This window comes from Halichoerus grypus, chromosome 7 (assembly GCF_964656455.1).
Source record: "Halichoerus grypus chromosome 7, mHalGry1.hap1.1, whole genome shotgun sequence".
Taxonomy (NCBI): Eukaryota; Metazoa; Chordata; class Mammalia; order Carnivora; family Phocidae; genus Halichoerus; species Halichoerus grypus.
The window spans coordinates 111,456,641-111,479,532 of NC_135718.1; the positions used below are offsets into that span (position 1 = coordinate 111,456,641).

At 41.3% G+C, this 22,892-nt stretch overlaps 1 protein-coding gene across 5 annotated transcripts in view; it reads right to left on the minus strand.

The window, feature by feature from the left end:
• Nucleotides 1-22,892, minus strand: part of C7H1orf21 (chromosome 7 C1orf21 homolog) — a 263,879-nt gene that overhangs the window by 144,782 nt on the left and 96,205 nt on the right. For all 5 annotated transcript variants that reach the window (XM_078078060.1, XM_078078061.1, XM_078078062.1 and 2 more), the window contains exon 3: nt 5,067-5,161. In XM_078078060.1, the coding sequence (XP_077934186.1) occupies nt 5,067-5,161 (95 nt within the window). The remainder of the gene's footprint in view (nt 1-5,066; nt 5,162-22,892) is intronic.

A 22,892-nucleotide genomic window follows, 5' to 3' on the forward strand; every position in this document is an offset into this window, starting at 1 on the left:
TCAATGAAACAGCTCTCTTTCCACACTTGTGTTTCAGTGGCTTACATATTACTTAATAAATTACATAATCACGATGACATTCAACCAGTATAAACAGGTTTGGGAACCACCACACGGGCTCTTGGAAAACACATTTAACTGAGGCAGCACAAGCACAGAGGTGTTCTGGAGAGTAGACCACGAGCCATCGGGCGAGCACGCTGTAGGCTGCAGTCAGCTTCTTTCAGAGAGGGATTTATGAGAGTCTTCTTATGCGGCGAGTTGGATAAGAGAGTATCCATTGTACCAATGATGTGGAACATCTTTTCATATGCTTATTGCCCAATATCCTCTACTGTGAACCATCTGTTTCTGTTCATTTCATGTACCTGCTTTTCTCGTGGATTATCTTTTTCTTAATTATTTATAAGCATTCTTTATCAATCCCTTATTAATTAACCTTTTGCCTTTTAGAGGTCATAAATATTTTCTCCCAGGCTGTTGCCTATCTATTAACTACTTTTTGTGGTTGTTCCGTTTCATAAAAGTATTTAATTTTAATCTAATGAAATAAACTACTTTTCTGTCTTCTAAGCTTTTGCTTTCTATGTCTTATTTAAGAAAACCTCCCTTTGCTAAGATTTTAAACATATTTTTCTATGTTTCTTCTAATACTTGAATCATTTTGTTATTACCGGGCTCCAGATGAGGAAGTCAAAGTTCAGAAGTTTTAGACGTTTGACCAAAATTACAAAGCTAGAAACAACGAAGCTAGGATCTAGATTGATACATATCTATATATAATCAAAGCCAATGAAACAATTTCACATCACCTTCCTGAAGCAGGAATTAAAGTGTGAGAGAAGTAAAGTGGAATATAGAGATGTCTAACAATGATGAAAATTGGGACAAATGCACATCTTTGCACTGAGAACACATAAATGATCGACCTATAAAGGATTCATCATCACCCTCAGAAAACCAGCACAATCTCCTCCACCCATAGAAACTGCAGCCAAAGGGCTCGAGCAACTGGAGATCTAAATACCACTGAGCAACTAACTACGAGGTGACAACTGTGACTCAGAGGTCCAACTACTCTTATTCACTCATGCATCCATCCACTCCAGCAAACAAAAATATACTCAACACCTAACATGTCCCAGGCAATGCTCCTGAGCTCCACACCCTCACTTTTGTCCTTTGCTAGATTCCTCCACACGGATGTTCTGCAAGTTCCTACAGCTTTGCTTACTCAAAACCAAGCTCTACGTTCACAGTGTACCTTGGATTCCTTTGGTCATTCAGGTCTCATGCCTTCTATCTGCTACCAGAAAGTGAGCTCTCTCAGGTGAGATTTACATCTGATGCACCTCTGAGTCCTCCAAAGCACAGAGTCTAAGGACCCCGGCAATTCAGGCTTTCTGTTACTGCACTCATTACATTTTGGTGTGATCAGCAGCTTCACTTTCTCTCTTGTGGACTACACTGTGATGTTTTTAAGGGTGGGCCAGAATGAATAACGAATGAACAAAAAGGAGGGAAGGAATAAACCTCTTGTATTTTCATCAAACCCTATCTTCCTAAGTGATTTTCCCATTTTGTTTGATGTCACTATTTATTCTCACATCCACCAGTGCTCTTCCCCCAGTGGCCATGGGAATTACCATGATCTTCTGATTCCTCTGCCTTCTTTAGACATCTATAACAAGCTATCAAATCTTGTTGCTTCTACTGCAACTTTGTTCAAATCTTTTCTGTTCTCTCAGCCACCATCTTGCTTCAGGCTCATTGTCTCTTGCAAAAGCTATTATAAATGATCTCCAACCCAGGCTCCCCACACCAATCCATACGACACCCACTGCTGCCACATAAACTTTCCTCATTCGTAATCTCATTCTGTCAGTGCTTTGCTTGAAACCTTCAAAGGTTCCCTATGATCCATGGAATTCATTTCAGACCTCTCTGTTGGACATGAAGGCTCTATATAATACTCCATCTACATTTTGGTTGTAATTTCCCCCTGCTGTCCTACTGACACCTTCTCTTCCCTCCTACTCCCCAAACAGGACTACATGCTTTTCATTAAATATACCTTGCATTTTCCATCTCTGTCACTTCTGCCTGGGCCAACCTTCCTCATCCTATCCTTCGAGGCCCATTGCAAACAACAGCTCTTTCATGAAGTAGGTCCAGACACTCCAACAGACAAGATCTCTGCCTCCTTTGATATCAGCAGCACTTTGTATTGCCTTCTTGGAGTCAATCTTGCTCGCTTGATTGATTTATGCATTTCTTTATGTATTTAATCCTGTTTTATTTATAGTCCTTTGGTATTCACCTTGTTTACTACCATAGAGCACCTTAAGGTAAGGGTCAGTGGTTTCCTTATTTTGTGTTTTTCTGCAGAGTCTAGTACAGAGGCTGGTACCTAGAGGCAATCAATAAAATATTTGTTGGAACTGAACTGTTCTCTAAACTTTGCTATAAGCTCTTTGAGGACAGTGACTTTAAGTATTGCCATGTCTCTTGATACAAATAAAGGCCTTGTCCATAACAGGTGATCGAAACATACTTGTTTAAATAACTTCATAGTTCCTGAGCAAGATTTTTCAAAATACATGTCATACTGACATTAACCTAAAGTATTCATTTAGAAACCTCTCACCAAGTAACATAAAAGAAAAAGGAAAGAAACACTGACCCTAACATTCTTTTCCATTTATTTTATATGATCATGCCTAACTCATACTAGGTGCTTATCATGTGCCAGGCTTTGTACTCCAAGCCCTACAATGCTCATCTCAAGTTGTCCTCACTGTGACACCCTGAGGCCCTGCCTTTTCCCCACTTGATGGGCAGGAGGTGCAGAGAAGAGAAGTAACTTGACCCCACACTGAGCAAGGGGCAGAGCTGAGATCCGAACCCAGGCAGTTTCTGCCTCCAAAACCCATGGTCGTCACCAGCATGCCACACTATCTGGACTGAGTTTGCTGAGGCCTTAATTTTAACAGTTAGAGTAAAAAGAAAAAAAAAAGCTTCTAAAAATACTAAAAACAAGAACTTCTTGTCTTTTAGATTCTATTAGTGGATGGAAAAATAAAGAATTGTTGCATCTATTTCATCCACCTCAATGTAAGCTTCAAATTTAGGAGACCTATTAGTTTTCTCAAACAACATGCATGGTCCATACTCGATTATGCATCCCAAAGGACGGAGCAGATGACAAAGATAATATACCAGCAGACAACTGAAAAGTCATTTAATTTTGGGAAGCTGCCTAGAAATCTCAGAATCAAAGATAACCACTTACTCCCCCTTCTCCATGAAAGTCATTATACTCTTGAAAACTCCTGTTGGTGGTGTGGACTCTGATTGGTTGGCAGAAAAGGGGTGTGAGGGTTGTCACAGATAGTCTACAAGTAAAAGAAAAAAAAACAAAAACCCAGAAATTTCTCTCTTTTGAATTTTCATTCAGTCTGCACAGAAAAGCACTAGTGCCCATTCTGACCAAGTGCTGGAAAAGAATATATTAGCACCAAGGAGTTGAGAGACTATGAAATTGGAGAGTAGGAAAAAGTTGTATCGGCTTTAAATATGATGAGAGGGCACACTGAGGAAAATATTACATGCTGTAAGATATATGCCGTTGCTTCCCTTAGGATTTCAGAGATACAAGCATGCTAAGTAGAGACGGACTCTAGCATTAGATCCAAGGAACACCACTGCCAGACTCTTCAGCCTCCAATGGAAATATTAAAGATGAGATTTATAACTCAAGCCGAAATTGTATCAAGCAAAAGGACAAAGTCTGATTTTCAGTAAAATGAAGTAGAAAAAAACCAACTGATGCTTCAACTCCTTGGGTCACCTATTTATCTATTCAAAGTTAGAAAAAATTCATGTAAAAAGTCGGATCATAGTAACTCCCACTATTAGTCGTAGCTACTGTTTTCTAGATCTAAGAGCTAATGTTAAAATAGAGCATACATATGATGAATCTCGGTGACTCAAGCAATACCTTAAAATCCAAATCCCATTTATGAAGCAAAGTTTTATTGCAGAGTATTTCCACCCTTTTATAATGATCTAAAATAGCCGGTTGTTGGTAACTTCAGTATTTCAAGGTGTAGATCGGATGTTTAGAGAAGAACAGAGGAGAGAAGAATTAGCCCATTATGTTCATTAATGTATCATAGAAAATGACAGCGTGAAATACTCATGAGCGCTGGCCAACTTCCTATGCTGTAGCAGAAATCACAAAAACAAAAACAAAGCACATAATGGAAAAAGGAGTTTAAGTCAAGCGAAAACACTTCATGACGTTTCAAGCTTCTTAAAAATACATCCACTCAAACATGAAAAGCATAGCAAATAATTAATCCCAAAATAAAATACAAAAACAATGTTGCTCTAACACACGGAATAAATGCACATTCTTAACAGTTTGTGAAGTCTTTTAAGAAATCAGCGAATACGGCATTAACTACGTGTTTTCACAGAGATGGAACATTAAGGTGTAGTATGTATACCAATTCACATGAAAGAAAGAGGCTCCTAACTTTCTGTTTCAGATCACTGCCGTTCTCACATTCACTCAAAAGCCCCAATACCTTTAACACTGTGAATGTGAACTGCTGACTATTTTGATAGAGACATATCCTCTCAAAGGCAACTTTATCCACAACACTCGGTGTCCAGAGTAATGAAGCTTCATTCTGACTGGGTAAGAGTGAAAGAGGTGGAACGAAAAAGAAAAAAATATATTGGTCCTCCCCCCATAAGTCTCAATCCTACTTCATGCCTTTTCCTTTACATTTAACCATTTTAAGACGCTAATAATTTTGCCATATCCCCCCCCCCCCCCCGTCCCCCGGGGAGCATTCTCTATCAAGATTAAAGAAGGGCTTATTCAGGAACAAACAGGATACAGGACTGATCGTGCAGCTTCCAGGCAAGCTATAAATAGCAACAGCATTTTCAAGAAATCTTGTGCCAATGTGTAAGTTACAGCTGAAACATGCAGGGCAGATTTTATTACAATGGTGTCACCAAAATTCATTATTATACGAGAAATGCAATCTTACCAAGTTTTCTTGGTTCCTGGCTGCTATTTTCTGCTCCTCTTCTGCCCCATTTTTCATGTACTTGACCTCTTCCACCGGTTTGATCCTATACTCGTCTGAGCACCAAAAAAAGAAAAGACATTTTATAACTTTTTCACAATGGTAGAAAAGTGTCACTGAGAAAAGCCCCCAGTAGCGTAATTTGTCAGAGCCTTTTCCCCGCAGCGTTTCTATGTGGTTCATTTGAAACAATCTGGAATACGCTTAACCAGCCTCTTTCTGGGAGGTGCTCTCTTCTGCCCTTTGGGAAGAGCTCAGCACCATAAAGGCAGCTAATGAACGTGGCAGCGCCTGGTCCTTCCACCGAGAGCAGATGGTGGCGGAGGAAACGGAGGGTATTCCACCTCTAAAGACGATCTAGAGTCTACACATACCAGGGCATATCACACAATGGTCTAAGGAAGCTTTTTCTCCATGAGAACATTAATTCGAAATGCCTGCGGCAGCAACTTTCAGCAGGACATTCACACCTTAATTTCCCTCTTTTGCAAAAACAAAGTATTGCTTAAGACTAAAGAGTTTAATAGATCAACAAATAGATGTAAACCATAGGGAGCTGAAATTTTCCTATTTGTGATCCCCATATTAAATGTGGAGCAGTCTTCAATTACTTCATATGCTGCACACATGAGCACATGCGCGTGCACACACACGCACACACACTTTAATCTCTCTCTACAGTCACATGCATGAAGAGCCACAGTATCTAAGGGAGCTAACAGGTATATCACTCAAGACTGGAGAGGCAGTGGGCCTCTAGGTAACGGGATCTAGACTTCCCAACAGCCAGAGAAAGAGAGAGTACAATAAATCTCAGTCTCAGTACACATCACAGGACAAACTCTGGAATAAAGCTCTTCCCCACGGCAGCAGTTTGGTAATGACGGTGACGCTTCCATCAGATTCCTGTCAACAGGAAATGACTTGGGAACCCTAAGGTCCAAATAGGTGTGACTTCGAGTCATCTTTAATTTGTTGGAAAAATTACAGAAATTGTGCAAGTGGAAAATTTCACCAATCAACAAACTGACGATTGCCTAGCATATGGCATGGAATAATGCCTATGATGGGCTACCTGAAAGACAGATGTTTATCGCTAAGAGAGTTTGCATTTCAGTTCAGGAAGTTGTAATGTAATAACCCTTAACACACTACCCCCAAAGATGTCTGCTAAAGTAACATTTTCCCAAGTAATTATACTGTTCAAATGTTTCTCAAAATGATCACCTTATGAAAGTAGTACATTTGCATGTATCTGAATAAAGATTCCATGTTCAGGCTAAGCCAATTGTTTTTTCCACCTGACAATTCAAGGTAGTTATTGATTCTGCTTCTTTCTAAAGAAATTAGAAAGACTAGTGTGAGGTTACAGTAATGAGCCTTCAGGAATACAGAGTCCTAAATGTATTAACAAGTTAATCAGTGGACTCCGATCCACAGTCACGACACAAAAGAATTTCACATTCCAATTTGTATTAAGAGGAAAAAAAAGGAAAGTAAATGAACAAAATAGACACATTTAATTAAGGATTACTTATTCAGAAGTTAAAAAAGCACTTGTTAATTACCAAAAAAAAAAAGACATTGACAAATTATGCCTCCAATATAATTACACAGAGATAAAAATAAAGGTAAAAAAAAGTTATGAGCCTCCCTAACTTCAGTTTGGGACGTTAATATTTATAAACCATGGTTCACTTGGATAAACTAACATTTCACTGGACTAAACTGTGATCTTAAGTACTTCTGGTCTCTATTTAAACATAAGTTACACACACACACACACACACACACACACACTGTTTAAACATAATTTCGGTGGATTTCTATGACCGTCTGTAGGATCCTACCCCTCAGATGATAAGAAGGAAAGCACAACATTTTAGGACTTAAGCAGAACCTTCTGAGATGGTACTTTGCCCAATGCACAGCAAAGGATCTGCCCTCGAGAAGATCCCCCCTTGCCTCGCCCCTTCCTCTCTACCTACCCACCATAGCCCACTGTCCACACTCCCTGAGCGGTCTAGCAACATTCAGTCTTCATTTGCTTTTTTACCCTCCAGGGAACACAACTGAATTGAAAGTAGTAGACAACCTATTAATATTTTCCTAATATTTTTCTTCAATGAAATGGGAAACCCGCTGGCTACATGACTTTCAAAGCAGCATTATCCCAAATACAGCCTTTTTAAAAAAAAAAACATCAAGGCAGAATCATCACCAATTCAAAAAGAGGATACGTTTTAGTGTGTCATTACCAACCACGGCTGGCTGGCCAATGCGGAATACAAAGAAAGAAAAAACAAACAGCCATGACTACAAAGCCAGACCTATCATTATTACTTACACAACACACTGCCTAAAATCCGTTGTGGTATAAAACAAAACAAAACAAAAGGCCAGCAAGACCCTTAGAGAAGCCACAATTTATACAAAGTAAATACTTAAAAAAAATGGTCTGTTCCATTTCTCAAAGGCTGGCGCTGGGAAGGAAGGTGTCCATCTGGAAACAGACAACTCATCAACAAATGTGTCACACATTTCCATGGCGATGTCGCCGTCAGGAGCTGCACTCGCCAGCAAGCCTCAGCGCAGACGAATGGAGCATTTCGGGTTCTGACAGTGAACCAGCCAGACAAAAATCCCGTTTTCCTTTTGTTTAAGGCACAGGGGAATCAGTGTGGGACTCTGGGCCCCGTTCGTCAAGCCCCACGCTGGAGGCCATTAGCACAGCCACCAGTATAAGCCAGAGAATCCTGGCATCAGAGCAATGTGCCAACTTGATTAAGAAGGATGGAGGGGCAGGACCATCTTCCTCTGGCTCCCTCACACCTGTTCGCAATTTTTCTTTTCTTCCTGTTGATCTTGTCAGGTGGCCTATTAAAACGCACGTCAGGAACAGGAGGCCGACACCCCGTTCCGAACCTGCTCCCCCTTCTCTCTATGTAAACAGTCGCAAGCTGTGCTAGTCAAAATAGATCTGGGGTAAAAGCAATGAGCTGGTGATATTTTTAGCATTTTATTCCCTAGCTTACACCAGAAGAGGGGCCGGATTGTTTTTGTGGTGGCTCTGGCATGAAGATACACAGTTTCCCACCAAATCTCTGGGCTTCATTTTTTTTCTTTTTTTAAAGATTTTATTTATTTATTTGACAGAGAGAGACACAGCGAGAGAGGGAACACAAGCAGGGGGAGTGGGAGAGGGAGAAGCAGGCTTCCCGTGGAGCAGGGAGCCCGATGCGGGGCTCGATCCCAGGACCCTGGGATCATGACCCGAGCCAGAGGCAGACGCTTAACCGACTGAGCCACCCAGGAGTCCCTGGGCTTCATTTTGATGTACAGTATATATTATGTGTGTGTGTGTATACACAATATTACAGTTTTTACAGCTAGGAAGGGATCAGTTGGCTGCACATGTTTTAGGCGGTATGGACTCACCCCATTTTCTGGATCCTGTCAATTCTTCCATTATTAACAATGCACAGGCCCTATCCCAGTTGTCCCAAGCTTTGCCTTAAGGTTACCTTTATAAGCAATGCAACTGGCTTCAAAATGAGCCCATTAGATGGAGGTAAGTGCTGAAGTGAGTTTATAATGCCAGAATTATTAAAAAAAAAAAAAAAAGTTAACAGTTTTCACAAATGTATACATTAGATGGGGAATGAAGAAATGCAGAATGCCATTATATGCTATTCTTTCTAGTAAGAAGGGATCTTACAGTTGTTTGCTAATCTGGTGAAATTTGCACCTACTTTCATACCTTCTTATCCAGTCTTCTTTTGATCAATGACACGTATGTGATAATAAATTTCTTGTTTTCCAGGACTGTTCCAACTTCAAAAATTCTGTGCTAATATCCTCATATTAAAAATGTCCAACATCTGGGCGCCTTAACTGAATGCTTTGGATTGCCTCTTTATCCAGAATTTGCATGAAGATTCTCTGGTAGACAATTAAGATATGCTCAGGAAAATATGAGAGCTTGGGCAAGGCATTGCAAGAACTATTTACAAACATAAGCCACTGAAAAGAAAACAACTCTACCAACCTTACGGCATACACTTGTTTCTCTTGGGTTCCTCCCATTGAACATCCTTGTCTCCCAAGCTAACTAAATTTGAGCCTTAAAATCCCGGTACAACTTCAAATTCTTGACTAGGATCTTTATTTCCTTACTTGGTAGGATTTTTCAAGAAGCAAGTATTCATAATGGTTAAAGGCTTAGCTTCTAGAGCTGGAATGCCTAGCCATATGACCCTGGGCAAGTTACTCATCCTTTCTGTGCCCTAATTTCTTCATTGGTAAAATGGGAATATCTACAGTACCTAATCTCACACACAGAGTCACATGAATTAATACATGAAAACAGTGCCTGGCCTATAGTAAATAATAAATGTTAGCTGCTGCTTTAGAAAGCTCTGCTGGGGGGCGCCTGGGTGGCTCAGTCGTTAAGCGTCTGCCTTCGGCTCAGGTCATGATCCCAGGGTCCTGGGATCGAGTCCCGCATCAGGCAAGTCCCCTTGCTCAGCGGGGAGCCTGCCTCTTCCTCTGCCTGCCGCTCCCCCTGTTTGTGCTCTCTCTCTCTGACAAATAAAATCTTAAAAAAAAAATAGAAAGCTCTGCTGGTTCTGCAGGGAATACTATCCCTAATGTACAAAATCCATCAAGATAGAAAAAGAAAAGGCATAATATAAACATCAGTAATTAATTTAACCAAAAATTGTGACTTAACTACGTTAACAAATGAGGAGAGAAGACGTGAGAAGGGGATTTATCACCCATAAGCCTTTAGCATTTTTTTTAGCCATGCACATATATTACTTTAATCAAAATACTAACTAAAGTACCAGATTACTTTAGTTCGAATAATTTTAAAAGAATAACAAACAATTTTATGACTGAGAGAAGAAAAGTGATCATTATTCAAGTGAAATCAGGGGTCCAACAAAATGACGCTCCTCTATCTTCCCTTACATCCTCACTCACTAGTTGCCATGGCACGGCCTCGGTCCAGCCTCCCTTGAGGGCCAAGAGTGAACAAATGAGATTCCAATTCCGAACAGGCAGATTGACTGTTTTCGAGCCAGAAGAGTAGAAGCAGCTCTACAGAAAAGCAATTTGTGGAAGGAAAACCCTTTTCTGGAAGGACAAAGAGGCAGGACTCTCTGAAACTACAAACCAAAGATGGATGGATGGGTCAGCTGCATCGGGAAGATTTGTCTTCTCACTTCGGGAGACTCCAGCCCATCAGCTGTTCCCACTTCCACTGGTTCCATTCAACAAACAGCATTTAATATCTGCTGTGTGCTAAGCCCTGGTCTTTCTCAGGGGTTCATCTGGCGCAGTACATTATGGGGACTGTGTGTCTGTGTTGTTACTCAAAGTGTCTGGCACACAGAAGGTGTTTAATAAAGCCTTCTTCGAAAAGGAGAAGAAAAGCACAGAGCTGACTGTTCATACATGAATAAATATTTCCCCTAATCAGTGAGTGCTTCAGTCCTGTTTGTCTCAGGGGTACATTTTTTTTTTTTTTTCTGCTAGATTTTCCAAGGAAGAAAAAGCATCTCTAAATGAAAAAAAAAAAAAAATCCCCTTCTTTGCCTTTTTTTTCTTTTTTTTGCATCCAAACACAATGGGTGTGAAACCTCTCTTTCAAGTCCATTTTTGGTCTATGGATGTCCTCAATGTGACATTCTTAGCCGAGCTACACAGGCACATCCCAGGGATAATGTGGTTTCAGTTCCAGACCACTGTCATAAAGCGAATATGCAATAAAGTGAGTCAAATAAATATTTCGGTTTCCCACGAGATATAGATTGTTTACACTATATTGTAGTCTATAAAGTATGCAATAGCATTATGTCTCAAAAATCCAATGTACATAACTTAATTTAAAAATACTTTATTGCTACTAAGTAACATTTTCTTCTAGGCTCATGGAGTAGAGTGGAAGTAACGAGCTTTTCAGTATTAGAAACAATTAAGGAAGAATAAGTTTAGATCATTTGCCAAAAGAGCAATCAATATATTTCCTACAATTTGACTCCTAGGGCCCTACCGTAAAGAAACTGGATCCCAAAGATTATAGGTGAGGTCCATATTCGGGTGGAGATCAAGGAAGTTCAACCGAAAGAACTGTGGACTGACTAAAAGTGACAAATCTGGACTGACCAAAGGTTCTTTTTAAAAGGGCTATTTTGGAGATTATGATTTGGACTTTGGAGGCACTATTGTGATTAGCAGTGGAAGGAATTACATGTAAAATTCCTTAAATATTTATTGGCCTTTGAAAAATAATAAAAATAAAAACACTTTATTGCTAAAAAATGCTAACCATCATCTGAGCTTTTAGCAAGTCATAACCTTTTGATTACTGGACCTCGATGTTGATGGTTGCTGACTGATCAGGGTTGTGGTTGCTCAACGCTGGCGTGGCTCGGGCAATTTCTTAAAATAAGACAGCAGAGAAGACTGCCATATCAACGGAATCTTGCTTTCATGAACAATTTCTCTGTAGCACACAATGCCGTTTGACAGCATTTTACGCAAAGGAGAATTTCTTTCAAAACTGGAGTCGATCTTCTCCAACCCTGCAGTTGCTTTATCAAGTAAAGTTATGTAATATTCTCTCTATCCATCCATCTATTTATCTATGCATCCATCCATCTATCTTTTGTTATCATTTCAAACGTCTTCACAACATCTTCACCAGGAGTAGATTCCATCTCAAGAAACCACTTTCTTTGCTCATCCATAAGAAGCAGCTCCTTATCCACTCAAGTTTGATCATGAGATTGTAGCAATTCAGTCCCATCGTCAGGTTCCATTTCTAATTCTAGTTCTCTTGCTGTTTCACCACATCTGCAGTCACTTCCTCCTCTAAAGTCTTGAGCTCCTTTCTAAGTCATCCATGAGGGTTGGAATCACTTCTCAAACTCCTGTTCATGTTGGTATTTACACCTCTTCCCGTGAATCACGAACATTCTTAGTGGCATCTAGAATGCGGAATCCTTTCCAGAAGGCTTTCAACTTCTGTTTTCCAGGTCCATCAGAAAAATCACCTATCTGTGGCAGTTATAGCCTTATAAAATGTATTCCTTAAATAATAAGACTTGAAAGTCAAAATTATTCCTTGATCCAAAGGCTGCAGAATGGATGTTGTGTTAGCTGGCATAAAAACAACATTCATCTCATTTTATGTCTCCAATAGAGCTCCTGGGTGAGCAGGTATAATGTTAATGAGCAGTAATATTTTGAAAAAAAAGACAAACACCCTTTTTTTTCTGAGCAGATCTCAACAATGGGCTTAAAATAGTCAGTAAACCATGTTATAAACAGATGTGCTGTCATCCAAGATTTGTTGTTCCATTTCTACAGTATGGGCTGAGTATATTTAGCATCGTTCTTAAGAGCCAAGGATTTTCGGAATGGGAAATGAGCACTGGCTTCAACTTCAAGTCACCAGCTGCGGGAGCCCCTGACAAGAGAGTCAGTCTGTCCTTGGAAGCTTTGAAGCCAGGACTGACTTGTCCTCTCTAGCTATGAAAGTGCCAGCTGGCATCCAGAAGGCTGTCACGTCTATCCTGGGAATCTGTTGTTTTGTGTAGCCACCTTCGTTGATTATCACAGCTAGATCTTCTGGATGACTTGGTGCTGCTTCATCCTGCACTTCTGTTATGAAGATGGCTTCTCTCCCTCAGCCTCATGAACTAACTTCTGCTAGCTTCCAACTTTTCTTCTGCAGCTTCCTCAGTCTTCACAGAATGGAAGAGAGTAGGGCGTTGCTCTGGATTAGGCTTTGGCGTAAGGGAATGCTGGGCCGGGTCTAATCCTGCAAACCACTCAAACTTTCTCCATCTCAGCAATAAGGCTGATTCACTTTCTTATTGTTTGTGTGTTCACTGGAGTATAGCACTTTTAATTTCCTTCAAGAACTTTTCCTTTGCTAGCTTCCAACTTTTCTTCTGCAGCTTCCTCAGTCTTCACAGAATGGAAGAGAGTAGGGCATTGCTCTGGATTAGGCTTTGGCGTAAGGGAATGCTGGGCCGGGTCTAATCTATGCAAACCACTCAAACTTTCTCCATCTCAGCAATAAGGCTGATTCACTTTCTTATTGTTTGTGTGTTCACTGGAGTATAGCACTTTTAATTTCCTTCAAGAACTTTTCCTTTGCTTTCACGACATGGCTAACTATTTGGTGCAAGAGGCCTAGCTTTCAGCCTATCTTGGCTTTTGTCGTGCCTTCCACCCTAAGCTGAAGCATTTTTAGCTTTTGATTTCAAGTGAGAGATGTGTGACTCTTCCTTTCACTTGGAGACTTAGAGGCCCTTGTTGGGATATCCACTGCCCTAATTTCAATACTGTGTCTCAGGGGCTAGGGAGGCCCAAGGAGAGGGAGAGAGATGGGGGGATGGCCGGTCAATGAAGCAGTCAGAATACACAAAACATTTACCAATTATATACCCATCGTACATGGGTGTGGCTTGTGGTGCCCCAAACAATTACAAATAGTAACATCCAAGATCACTGATCACAGATCATCATAACAAGCATAATAATAATAATGAAAAGGTTTGAAATATTGCAAGAATAACCAGAATGTGACACAGAGACATGAAGTGAGCAAATGCTGTTGGAAAATGGTGCCAACAGACTTGCACCATGCAGGGTTGCCACAAACCTTTGTTTAAAAAAAAAAAAAAAGGCAATATCTGCAAAGTGCAATAAAGCAAAGCACAATAAATTGAAATGAAGTATGCTTGTATATCACTGGGCTATGCTTTTGAACTTGTCTCAGCCCTCCTATCATCCTCATCTTAAAATACATTTTGCACTTCTTATTTTTGCAACAGTAGGTCAGTGCCTGATATCTGCTGGATTGAAAAGAATTTTGTTACGGAGGCATTAAAGAGCAGAGAAAGGGGCACCTGGGTGGCTCAGTCGTTAAGCATCTGCCTTCAGCTCAGGTCGTGATCCCAAGGTCCTGGGATCAAGCCCCACGTTGGGCTCCCTGCTCAGCGGGAAGCCTGCTTTTCCCTTTCCCTCTTCCACTCCCCCTGCTTGTGTTCCCTCTCTTGCTGTCTCTCTCTGTCCAATAAATAAATAAAATCTTTAAAAAAGAAATAAAGAGCAGAGAATAGTGAAAGCTTTGATGACTTCAGCATATTTAACCCTAGTTCACTTCTAAACTCTCCTCCTCTTGAAAGCTTGTGCTGTTATGTGCTAGGTTCTGTTCTAAACTCCTAGTTCACTTCTAAACTCTCCTCCTCTTGAAAGCATCTAAGAAGCTGTTATGTGCTAGGTTCTGTGACAAGCAATGCAGGGGTAATGGAGGAGGCTGGGAGTGCCAAGGAAGACCACCTGTCTGGAGGGGAAGACTCAGGCTCTGACCACCCCTCTGCTATCCGGAGCACATTCCTCAGCACACATAGACTGACCCCATTCCACTTGGCCACTGCTCACCGGGGCTGATTCTAAATCTGTAACAATCGTAGGCAAAGCAGAGACTGGGTTGAAGGAGCTCATAGACCATTATCAATTCTCTGAGTCAGGCAGTCCCTTAGTGATAATTATTGTACCTCGCTTGTAGAAAGTGATTTTGCCCTTTCCAATGTAATAGTTATTATTAAGCAATTTCTAGGGTAATTATAAACTGCCCATTATAAATGTTTTGAACATTTCAAAACAAGGCTTTGGTACATTTAATATAAAACACTCTCAGCTCTTTTCAGAATAGGTCTCAAATCCACCTAATAAAGGAAAAGTGATTTCAAATTAAGATTGTTTGATACATTACATTCTAATGATCTAAAAATAGAAGTTGTTCAAAAATAACAGGCAAGAAAATTATATTTTTAGACTTTATATGTGTGGAGATTAGACATGGAGAGGTCTGACCCGGGGGTTTCTACTAGGGGAAGTAGGAACATTGTACATATTTGTACATATCCCCCATTATCTCAAAATCCCCAAATGTTAATGTCACAAAGACAGCAATTCTCCTATGCTTATTGCATCCTTATTCTCTAGTGAAACCTAATGTTTGCTTGTATTTGAAAACCAGAGAGAAAGGCCTTCGGGGGTGCTGTCTCCATTTAGTCTTGCTTCAGTGGTATAAAACTCATTTTAGCACCCCTCATCCATAAAGGGTACTATCCTTTTCAAAAATATGCAATGAAGTGAAGGGTGGAAGCGGTACGTAATTTTTATTTTAGTTTGATGTTTCAGAATTTACCAATGACACTGAGCACTTTTTCCATGCATCGATATCATTCATTTGTACTTCCATCCATGTGAAGCATCTCTTCATATCTTTTGCCCTTTTTTTTCTTATTGGAGTTACAGCATTTTTCTTACTGACTGCTATGAGCTCTCTGTAAACTACACCAATTTAGGACACACTTCTGGCCCAAAAAGGTCTGGGCAAAAACACTCTTGATTTTAGTTTGGACATGAGAAAGTGAAAGGAACCAGCTGCTTTCTGTCTTTGAGTCAAGTGTTGGGGTATCTTGTGCTGCTTTTCTGTGTTTCTTTCCTTCAGCAATATTTACTGGGCACCTACTATCTGCCAGAGAACGTAGCATTCAGTCCTAGGGATTAGGTCTAGGAGGCGGAAGCAGGCCCTGTTTTGAAAGAGCTCACAGCCTCCTCTGGGGGAGTGGGTGAGGAAGGATACAAGAAAATAAGGAAGAAGACCACACAGTGTCTATCACTCTGAGAAGCACATGTATGGGGTGGTTGTGATAAAAAGGAGAGACCCCCTAAGCATGGTTGGGGAGAGCCTTGGAGGAGGTGATAAATCTCAGTGGAGCCCTGAGGAGCACTAGTGTGTGTGGGAATGACAAGTTCAGGCAACAGGCCAATGAGTTCAGAGGCCAGTGAGAATATGGCAAACGGGAACTACAATTAATTCAATATGGCCGACATGAAGAATTCCAGGGGGGTACAGTGATGTAAAGAGAAGAGCTGATAGGACCAGTCCAGGAAGACCTGATATGCAAGTCCCACGGAAAAGTCAGCCTCTCTTCTGGATTGATGTGGACTCTCCCACCAGTGCCCAGCACTGAAGCCACCATTTAGGTCAACTGTCTGTCCTTTGGATTGTCCTTACCCATCTCTTCTGGAGAGACCCCAACCACCTTAATCCAAGGCTTTCTGCTTCTCTCTGAGAGAAGGTGCGGCAAAGGAAGAATGAATGTACATCTCGAGATTGACCAGTTGGTCGAGGAAGGTTAGGAAGAACATGTAAGGAAGACAGGGAAAGAGCCAGAGAGAGAATTCACAGAAAGTTTCAAGAGAGTGGAGTCTTTATCCTGGATTCAGCCAATGGCATGCCGGTGGGGCACTGGTGGGTATAATGCCACATGTGTCAGAACGTGTGTTTCCTGTCTCCCCCAATGGGTATGCCTTCAACTGGGGATGGGGAAGTGCTGCAACACTAAGAATTGGGAGTGGTTGAGATGGGGATGTATAACCTCTCCTAGGGGCAAAAAGAATGTCACTGAATCTGATGTCAGCTCCTTCCCCTTCGATAGGACAACAACACATCACTCCAGATGGAGCACTGGTTTCCAAGGCCTTTCTCTTCCAGACCTGCCTTTGTGACTTCTCAGCTGTGTGCCATGGAAGCAGGGTACCTCTCTTAGTGAACTCTGCACTGAGATGCGTGCATGGGGTGCTTATGGTCTCTTAGCATTCTTAGGTCTTGTCCATGTCTTCGAGAGAACAAGATGAGGGGCACCTGCAGCTGCAAGGATCAGAGGGTGACAAAGCCCCTCTCACTATAGCACCTTTAATCATTAACACTCGACCTGCAGGCCCCATTCCTGAATCATTTAATCATTTCAGAGGCCAGACAACACATTTCCTTCATTCATTTGGGGGTACATTATTCAGTGACCAGGGAACTATTATCCAGTCATTAAGGGTCCCTGGACATTCATCTTCTGACAAGCTCCCACGAAAGACACACAACCAGATCCAATCCAGCCTGGATTCCTTTATGAATTCATATGCACAGCGAGGCTTCCAGATGGGGAGGGGGTGTAATTTCTATACCATAGAGTAATAATTTCCGATCAAGAAACAGAATGAGTGGTTGAGGAAGATTCGGAGCTGCTTTCAGAGAGGAGGGCTTGCATGGTTGTTCTGACAGCAATTTATCAAGTTTCTCAAGAGCCCTGCTCTGACTCTTCTTAGTGCTGGTTCCCCACCCACTGCTGAATCGCTGGGACTCTTGAAAAGTTGGAGGCCAGCTAATTCCTCTCTGCTATTCTTAGTTGGCCTCCTGTTATCTTAGATAAGCATTCATGATAAAAGCCTGCACAGTCACCTATGCTCTCTTCTGCTTTGATTTAATCCCCATGTCAGCTCTATGAGGCAGGAATTATACCCCCTTTCCACAGATGCAGGGATTAGTCTTTGATTGGCTGGTCAAGTGGCAATGCTGGTTCAAATCCAGGTTGGTCTGAGTTGGGGCCAGGTTCTTAACCACCAAGTCAGTTATTTTTTGTTTTTGTTTTTTTTAAACCACAAAGCACAGTAAATAATTACTTTGGGAGATGATATAGGCATAAAGCATAAATGGATTCAGAAAGGATTTGGACGGATTTGTAAATCACAGAGATATGAATAAAAGTTACAACGACATCTAACCTTCTTGGAAAGTAACAACAGAGAAACTACTAGACCCTCCCTTGTCAGGTGTCTGGAAACTTTATCAGTGGAAGATAGCATCCCTGTGCTCTTTAAGTTAGGAACTAATACACCATCCAAAGTAAGTGCTATGTGAAACCTTTTGTTAAAATGGTGATTTGACCAGTGCTGCATTTAACAGAAGAAAACTGAGTTTTTCTCCAATATATAGTAATTACTGCAATGTCTTTACAAAAACTTGTTTTTTGAGAGATAACTTAATTTTAAGGCTTCTGGTATACTACTACAACTCTGATATATGATCATTAAGACCAAGGAATAAATCAAGGACCTCTTCCTTCACTGGAGTAAGGAGAAGGAGGAGGGGGAGGAAGAGGGGAAAGAAGAAGAAGTGGAGGAGGAGGAGGAGGAGGAGGAGGAGGAAGCATAAGAGAAGAAAGGAGAGCTATCATTTATAGAGCCCTTTTAATGTTCCAGATCCAGTTCTGAAAACCTGACATACAACAACCCATTTAATACTCACAAGGGCTCTATGAAGTAGAACCATTAATGTCTCTATCACACTAAAAAGGAAACTGAGGCACAGAGCATTCATTCACCTAGCTGTACCACCTAGTGAGTGGTGGGATGGGGCTAGGTCTTGAACCCAGGCAGTCTGATTCAGACCCCATGCTCTCATTCAACTTCCCCACAAATGTATAGTAAAGTGAATTTCTGAGAAAAAGAGAAATTCTTTTTGTATACAGAACTATTACATGTTTTCACACCATGTACTCTCTGCCTGAATGGAAGTCACCCTTAAGATAAGCCTTTTCAAGTCAGTCATTAAGAACTGTATTATCATAAAAGAAGACCTAAAGTAATGTGAACAGTAAACTGTTAGGGTAAACTATAAGGCAGTAACTAATATTTCTGAAGAGATACCTAATAGCGTGGCTCACGTGCCTCCTCTGTACATGCAGCTGATAAAATTCCACTGTTCTCAAAAGGGCCTGAAATGTGAGTTGTTTTTCTAGGGCTGGCAGTAAATTTCTGCTGATTCATTTGTAGTCAGTTCCTCACTACATCCAAGATCAATGGTCATGAATTTGCAGGGCGGCTCTTCAGGATGAGGAATTTCAATGACCATTCCAGAAACTCTCTCCCATTTACTGTGGCTGCCACAGCCATCTCAAACATTGAACAATTTGTCCAACGTGTGTGTGTGTGTGTGTGTGTGTGTGTGTGCGCGCGCGCGCGCGCGCATACACGTTTGTGTTTGAGGAAGAAGTACATTTGAATGTCCATTTGACTTAATTGCTTTAATTGGGTTCTGACTTAAGTGGATTTCTGTTAAGGAAAAGATTCACAGATAATAACCAGCACAGAGAACAGTATTAGCACTCGAGCCTCCCAGCACCCCACCGCCGAGCCACCTCACCGATGAGCTGCGTGAGGCCAGACCTGCTTGTGTGATTTTGTGCCACAGACTGGCAAAGGGGTGAGGAGGTTAGTGGGAGAGCTGCGGCAGGCCAGATTTACACCAGAAAGGGGAGGGCTAACAAGAGGAGAAGAATTGTTAAGGCCAGGCACAGAAGACCTCAGGTGGCCTCGGCTAGAGGGGAAAGTTTTGTGGACGATGAGACAGAGAAAGAGGGAGATTTCTGAGATGGTAAGAGGAAGACAGACAGGGTCACTGGGGTGACAGAGAGCTAGAGATTTCTGGGAGTAGACTTCAGTATGTTGTGCTGTGGTTTATGAATGGCACCTCCTTGTGATTCTTTGAGATTACTCAGTAAAAATTTAAATTGCTTTTCAATGATGTTTAATGTTTCTTTTGATATGTCTCTGGATTGAAGGTGGCTTTCAGGGGCCTGACTCAATCTGGGTTGGACAACCATGAGTGGCAGCAAAATCATTAACAAGAATAGAAGGAGACTGGATAGAGTCATTTCCAGTTAAAGTAATTCCCAAGTTTGTAAGCACTGCCACTGAATTTTGAAAATGGAAAGCTAAAATACAATTTGTGATAAAATAGTGTAGCATCTCTCCTTATGAAAAATATTCATGACCTGACTTTCACTGCACAGATCTCATGAAAAGAAATGCTCACACTCGTGGAGAAAGGTCCTGGAGTGTTAGGGAGAGCGCTCATTCACATGTGCACAGACAGAAGACAAGGGCTCTCGCGCTTCTCTCCTTTGACAAGTCTGTAGATCTCTTCTCACAAGAGCTTCATTCACATAAAACTAAAGATCATTTCCAGTTGCTATGAATCGCCAAGTTATCTTCCCCTCAGAGATGAAAGTGGGCTCAGACTACAACAAAGAGTAGCTCTTTAGGAATAATGTGTCTGGGTGAGAGGGGGAACAGCATGCTCAAGGATAGTTTAATGGTGAGCGACACAGTAAATAAGATCACACCATCTTCCACAACCCGTTTCGTCTGAACCAGCCTATTTTAGTAACCCATTCTGCTCAACTGGTTTGTGAAAGACAGTGGGCATTTATCTTTTGGGGAGAAGGGATGAGGACTCATTCAAAAGGGCATCTGAGAGGTTCAATTAAATTCAAATCAGCTAACTTGTGTGACAGTTGCCAGGTAGGCTCTGTAGTGAGAGTCCGAGGACCAGAGCTTATGGAGAAGTGGTCCTTAAGGACTCTCACCCACCATTTCTACATAAGCTATTTAAATGTAGTTTAGGATCACAAAACTTCTTAAAGCTGACATTCCATTTTGCTTCCTCAACAGGGATGTATAGTAGCAAACAAGACAAAACAAAATAAAAAACCCTCCTGTATCATCTGATACATGTTAGAATGGTAATTATCGAAAAGACAAGAAATAACAAGTGTTGATGAGGATGTAGGAAAAAAGAGAATCCTCATGCACTATTGGTGGGAATGTTAACTGGCGTAGCCACTATGAAAAGCAGTATGGAGGTTCCTGAAAAAATTAAAAATAGAACTCCCATATGATCTAGCACTCCCACTTCTGGGTATATATCTAAAGGAAAGGAAATCAGGATCTTGAAGAGGTATCTGCACCCCCATGTTCACTGCAGCTTTATTCACAATAGCCCAGATATGGAAACAACCTAAACGTCCACTGACAAAGTAATGGATAAAGAAAATGTGACACACACACACACACACACACACACACACACTGGAATATTACTCAGTTGTGAGAAAGAAGGAAATCCTATCATTTGTGATGACTGGAATGGATCTTGAGGGCATTACGCTAAGTGAAATAAGTCAGAGAAAGTCAAATATGTATGATATCACTTATATGTGGACTCTAAAAATGTTAAACTCACAGAAATAGAGTAGAATGGTGGTTGCCAGTAGCTGGGGGATGGGGGAAATGGGGAGATGTATGTCAAAGGGTACAACTTTCAGTCATAAGATAAATAAGTTCTGGGGATGTAATGTACAGAATGGTGACTATAGTTAACAATACTGTATTATATACTTGAAATTTGCTAAGAGAATAAATCTTAAGTGTTCTCCCCACATACACAAAAAAAGGTAATTATGTGAGGTCAAAGACAGACATGTTAACTGACTTATTCTCATAACCACTTTCCAATATATATGTGTATCAAATCATCACGTTGTAGGGGCACCTGGGTTGCTCAGTCGTTAAGCGTCTGCTTTCGGTTCAGGTCATGATCCCAGGGTCCTGGGATCGAGCCCCGCATCGGGCTCCCTGCTCAGCAGGAAGCCTGCTTCTCCCTCTCCCACTCCCCCTGCTTGTGTTCCCTCTCTCCCTTGTGTCTGTCTCTGTCAAATAAATAAATAAAATCTTAAAAAAAAAAAAAAATCATCACGTTGTAAACCTTAAATTTATACAATGTTATAAGTTGATTACACATAAATAATGCTGAGAAAAATAATGGAAAAAAAAGAGAACTGCTGTAATTTCTAAGACTTTGGATGATTTAAATCAGAAATTTTTAACATAGGGAAGTATGAAAAGCCCACACATTTCTATACACACAGGCCAAAGGAGAATTTGGGAGGACAGCTCATAGAGAGGCACAAAATAGCCAGAGTCTTTTAGCACATCTCCTGCACCACTTTCTTTCAGCTACCCTTCTTTGAGATGTTGCTTGGACTCAAAGGCCTAAGTTAGGTAAAATCTCAGAGTTCAAAGATCTTCAAGTATAATGCACGACGTGGACGTGGTTCAAGGTTTCTTTTACTTTGAGTTACATCTGAAGCAGCACGTATAGTGCAAAGAGGCCTTGCAGCCGATCAAGGGGTGATTATGGCTCATGGCCTTTTATACCCCCACCACGTCAGTTTCCAGAAACAACCTCCATCACCATTTGGGACATCTGTTCCCTATGGACTGAGCCACATCACCCACTCTAAGGTGTGGGTTTCAGGTTTTGAAATCCCTCATGGTCTAGGACTTCGGATCTCCCCTTACCTAGGGGACAGCCCAGAGGTTAGTCACTTGTTTTCTCAGGATGCTCTCTGGGTAGATCTGGCCTTGGATTACCAAACCTACTCTACTCATCCCTCTCTTACTTGCTCCCTTTTCTACCCTTTCCAGTCGGTCATCTAATCTCCTCTTCCATTTTCGGTCAACTTCTCCTCTTTCCACAATCTGTGGAGGCAAATCAAGCCCCCCTCTTCCCCAAGCCCAACTTTCTGCAAAAGGTGACATTTACACATTTACCACATCTTTTCACAGGTGACTTTTTTCTTCTGTAAGATTCTGCTGAGCACAAAAGAGTATCTTTTGTCAAGTACCTCAAAGAATATGGATGCTGTTCCTTGGTGATGGAGATAGCGGGGGGTGGGGGTTGGGGGCGGCAGGACGAGGAGTGAGGGGATTGATGTTATTCATTCCTTGAAAGGTAACAATGCAGACTGGAAAAGAGATTCACAATGGAAAATTATCTGGGGGCTTGATGTACCTCCCCAGAAATGTTTTATTTGTGTGTATCTGTTCTCTCATCTCATAGGATGCTGTTCCTATTCTGGGGAGATGTAAAAGGTAAGTGAATTGGGATGGTGCATATATTGGAAGCAAAGAGAACAGGAACAGGGACCACAGCTCAGAGCAGGTCAGGGGAAAAAAAAACTAGAGCTCAGAGTTCCATGAGGAGCAAAGAGGGCAGGAATAAGAGTCGGTGTT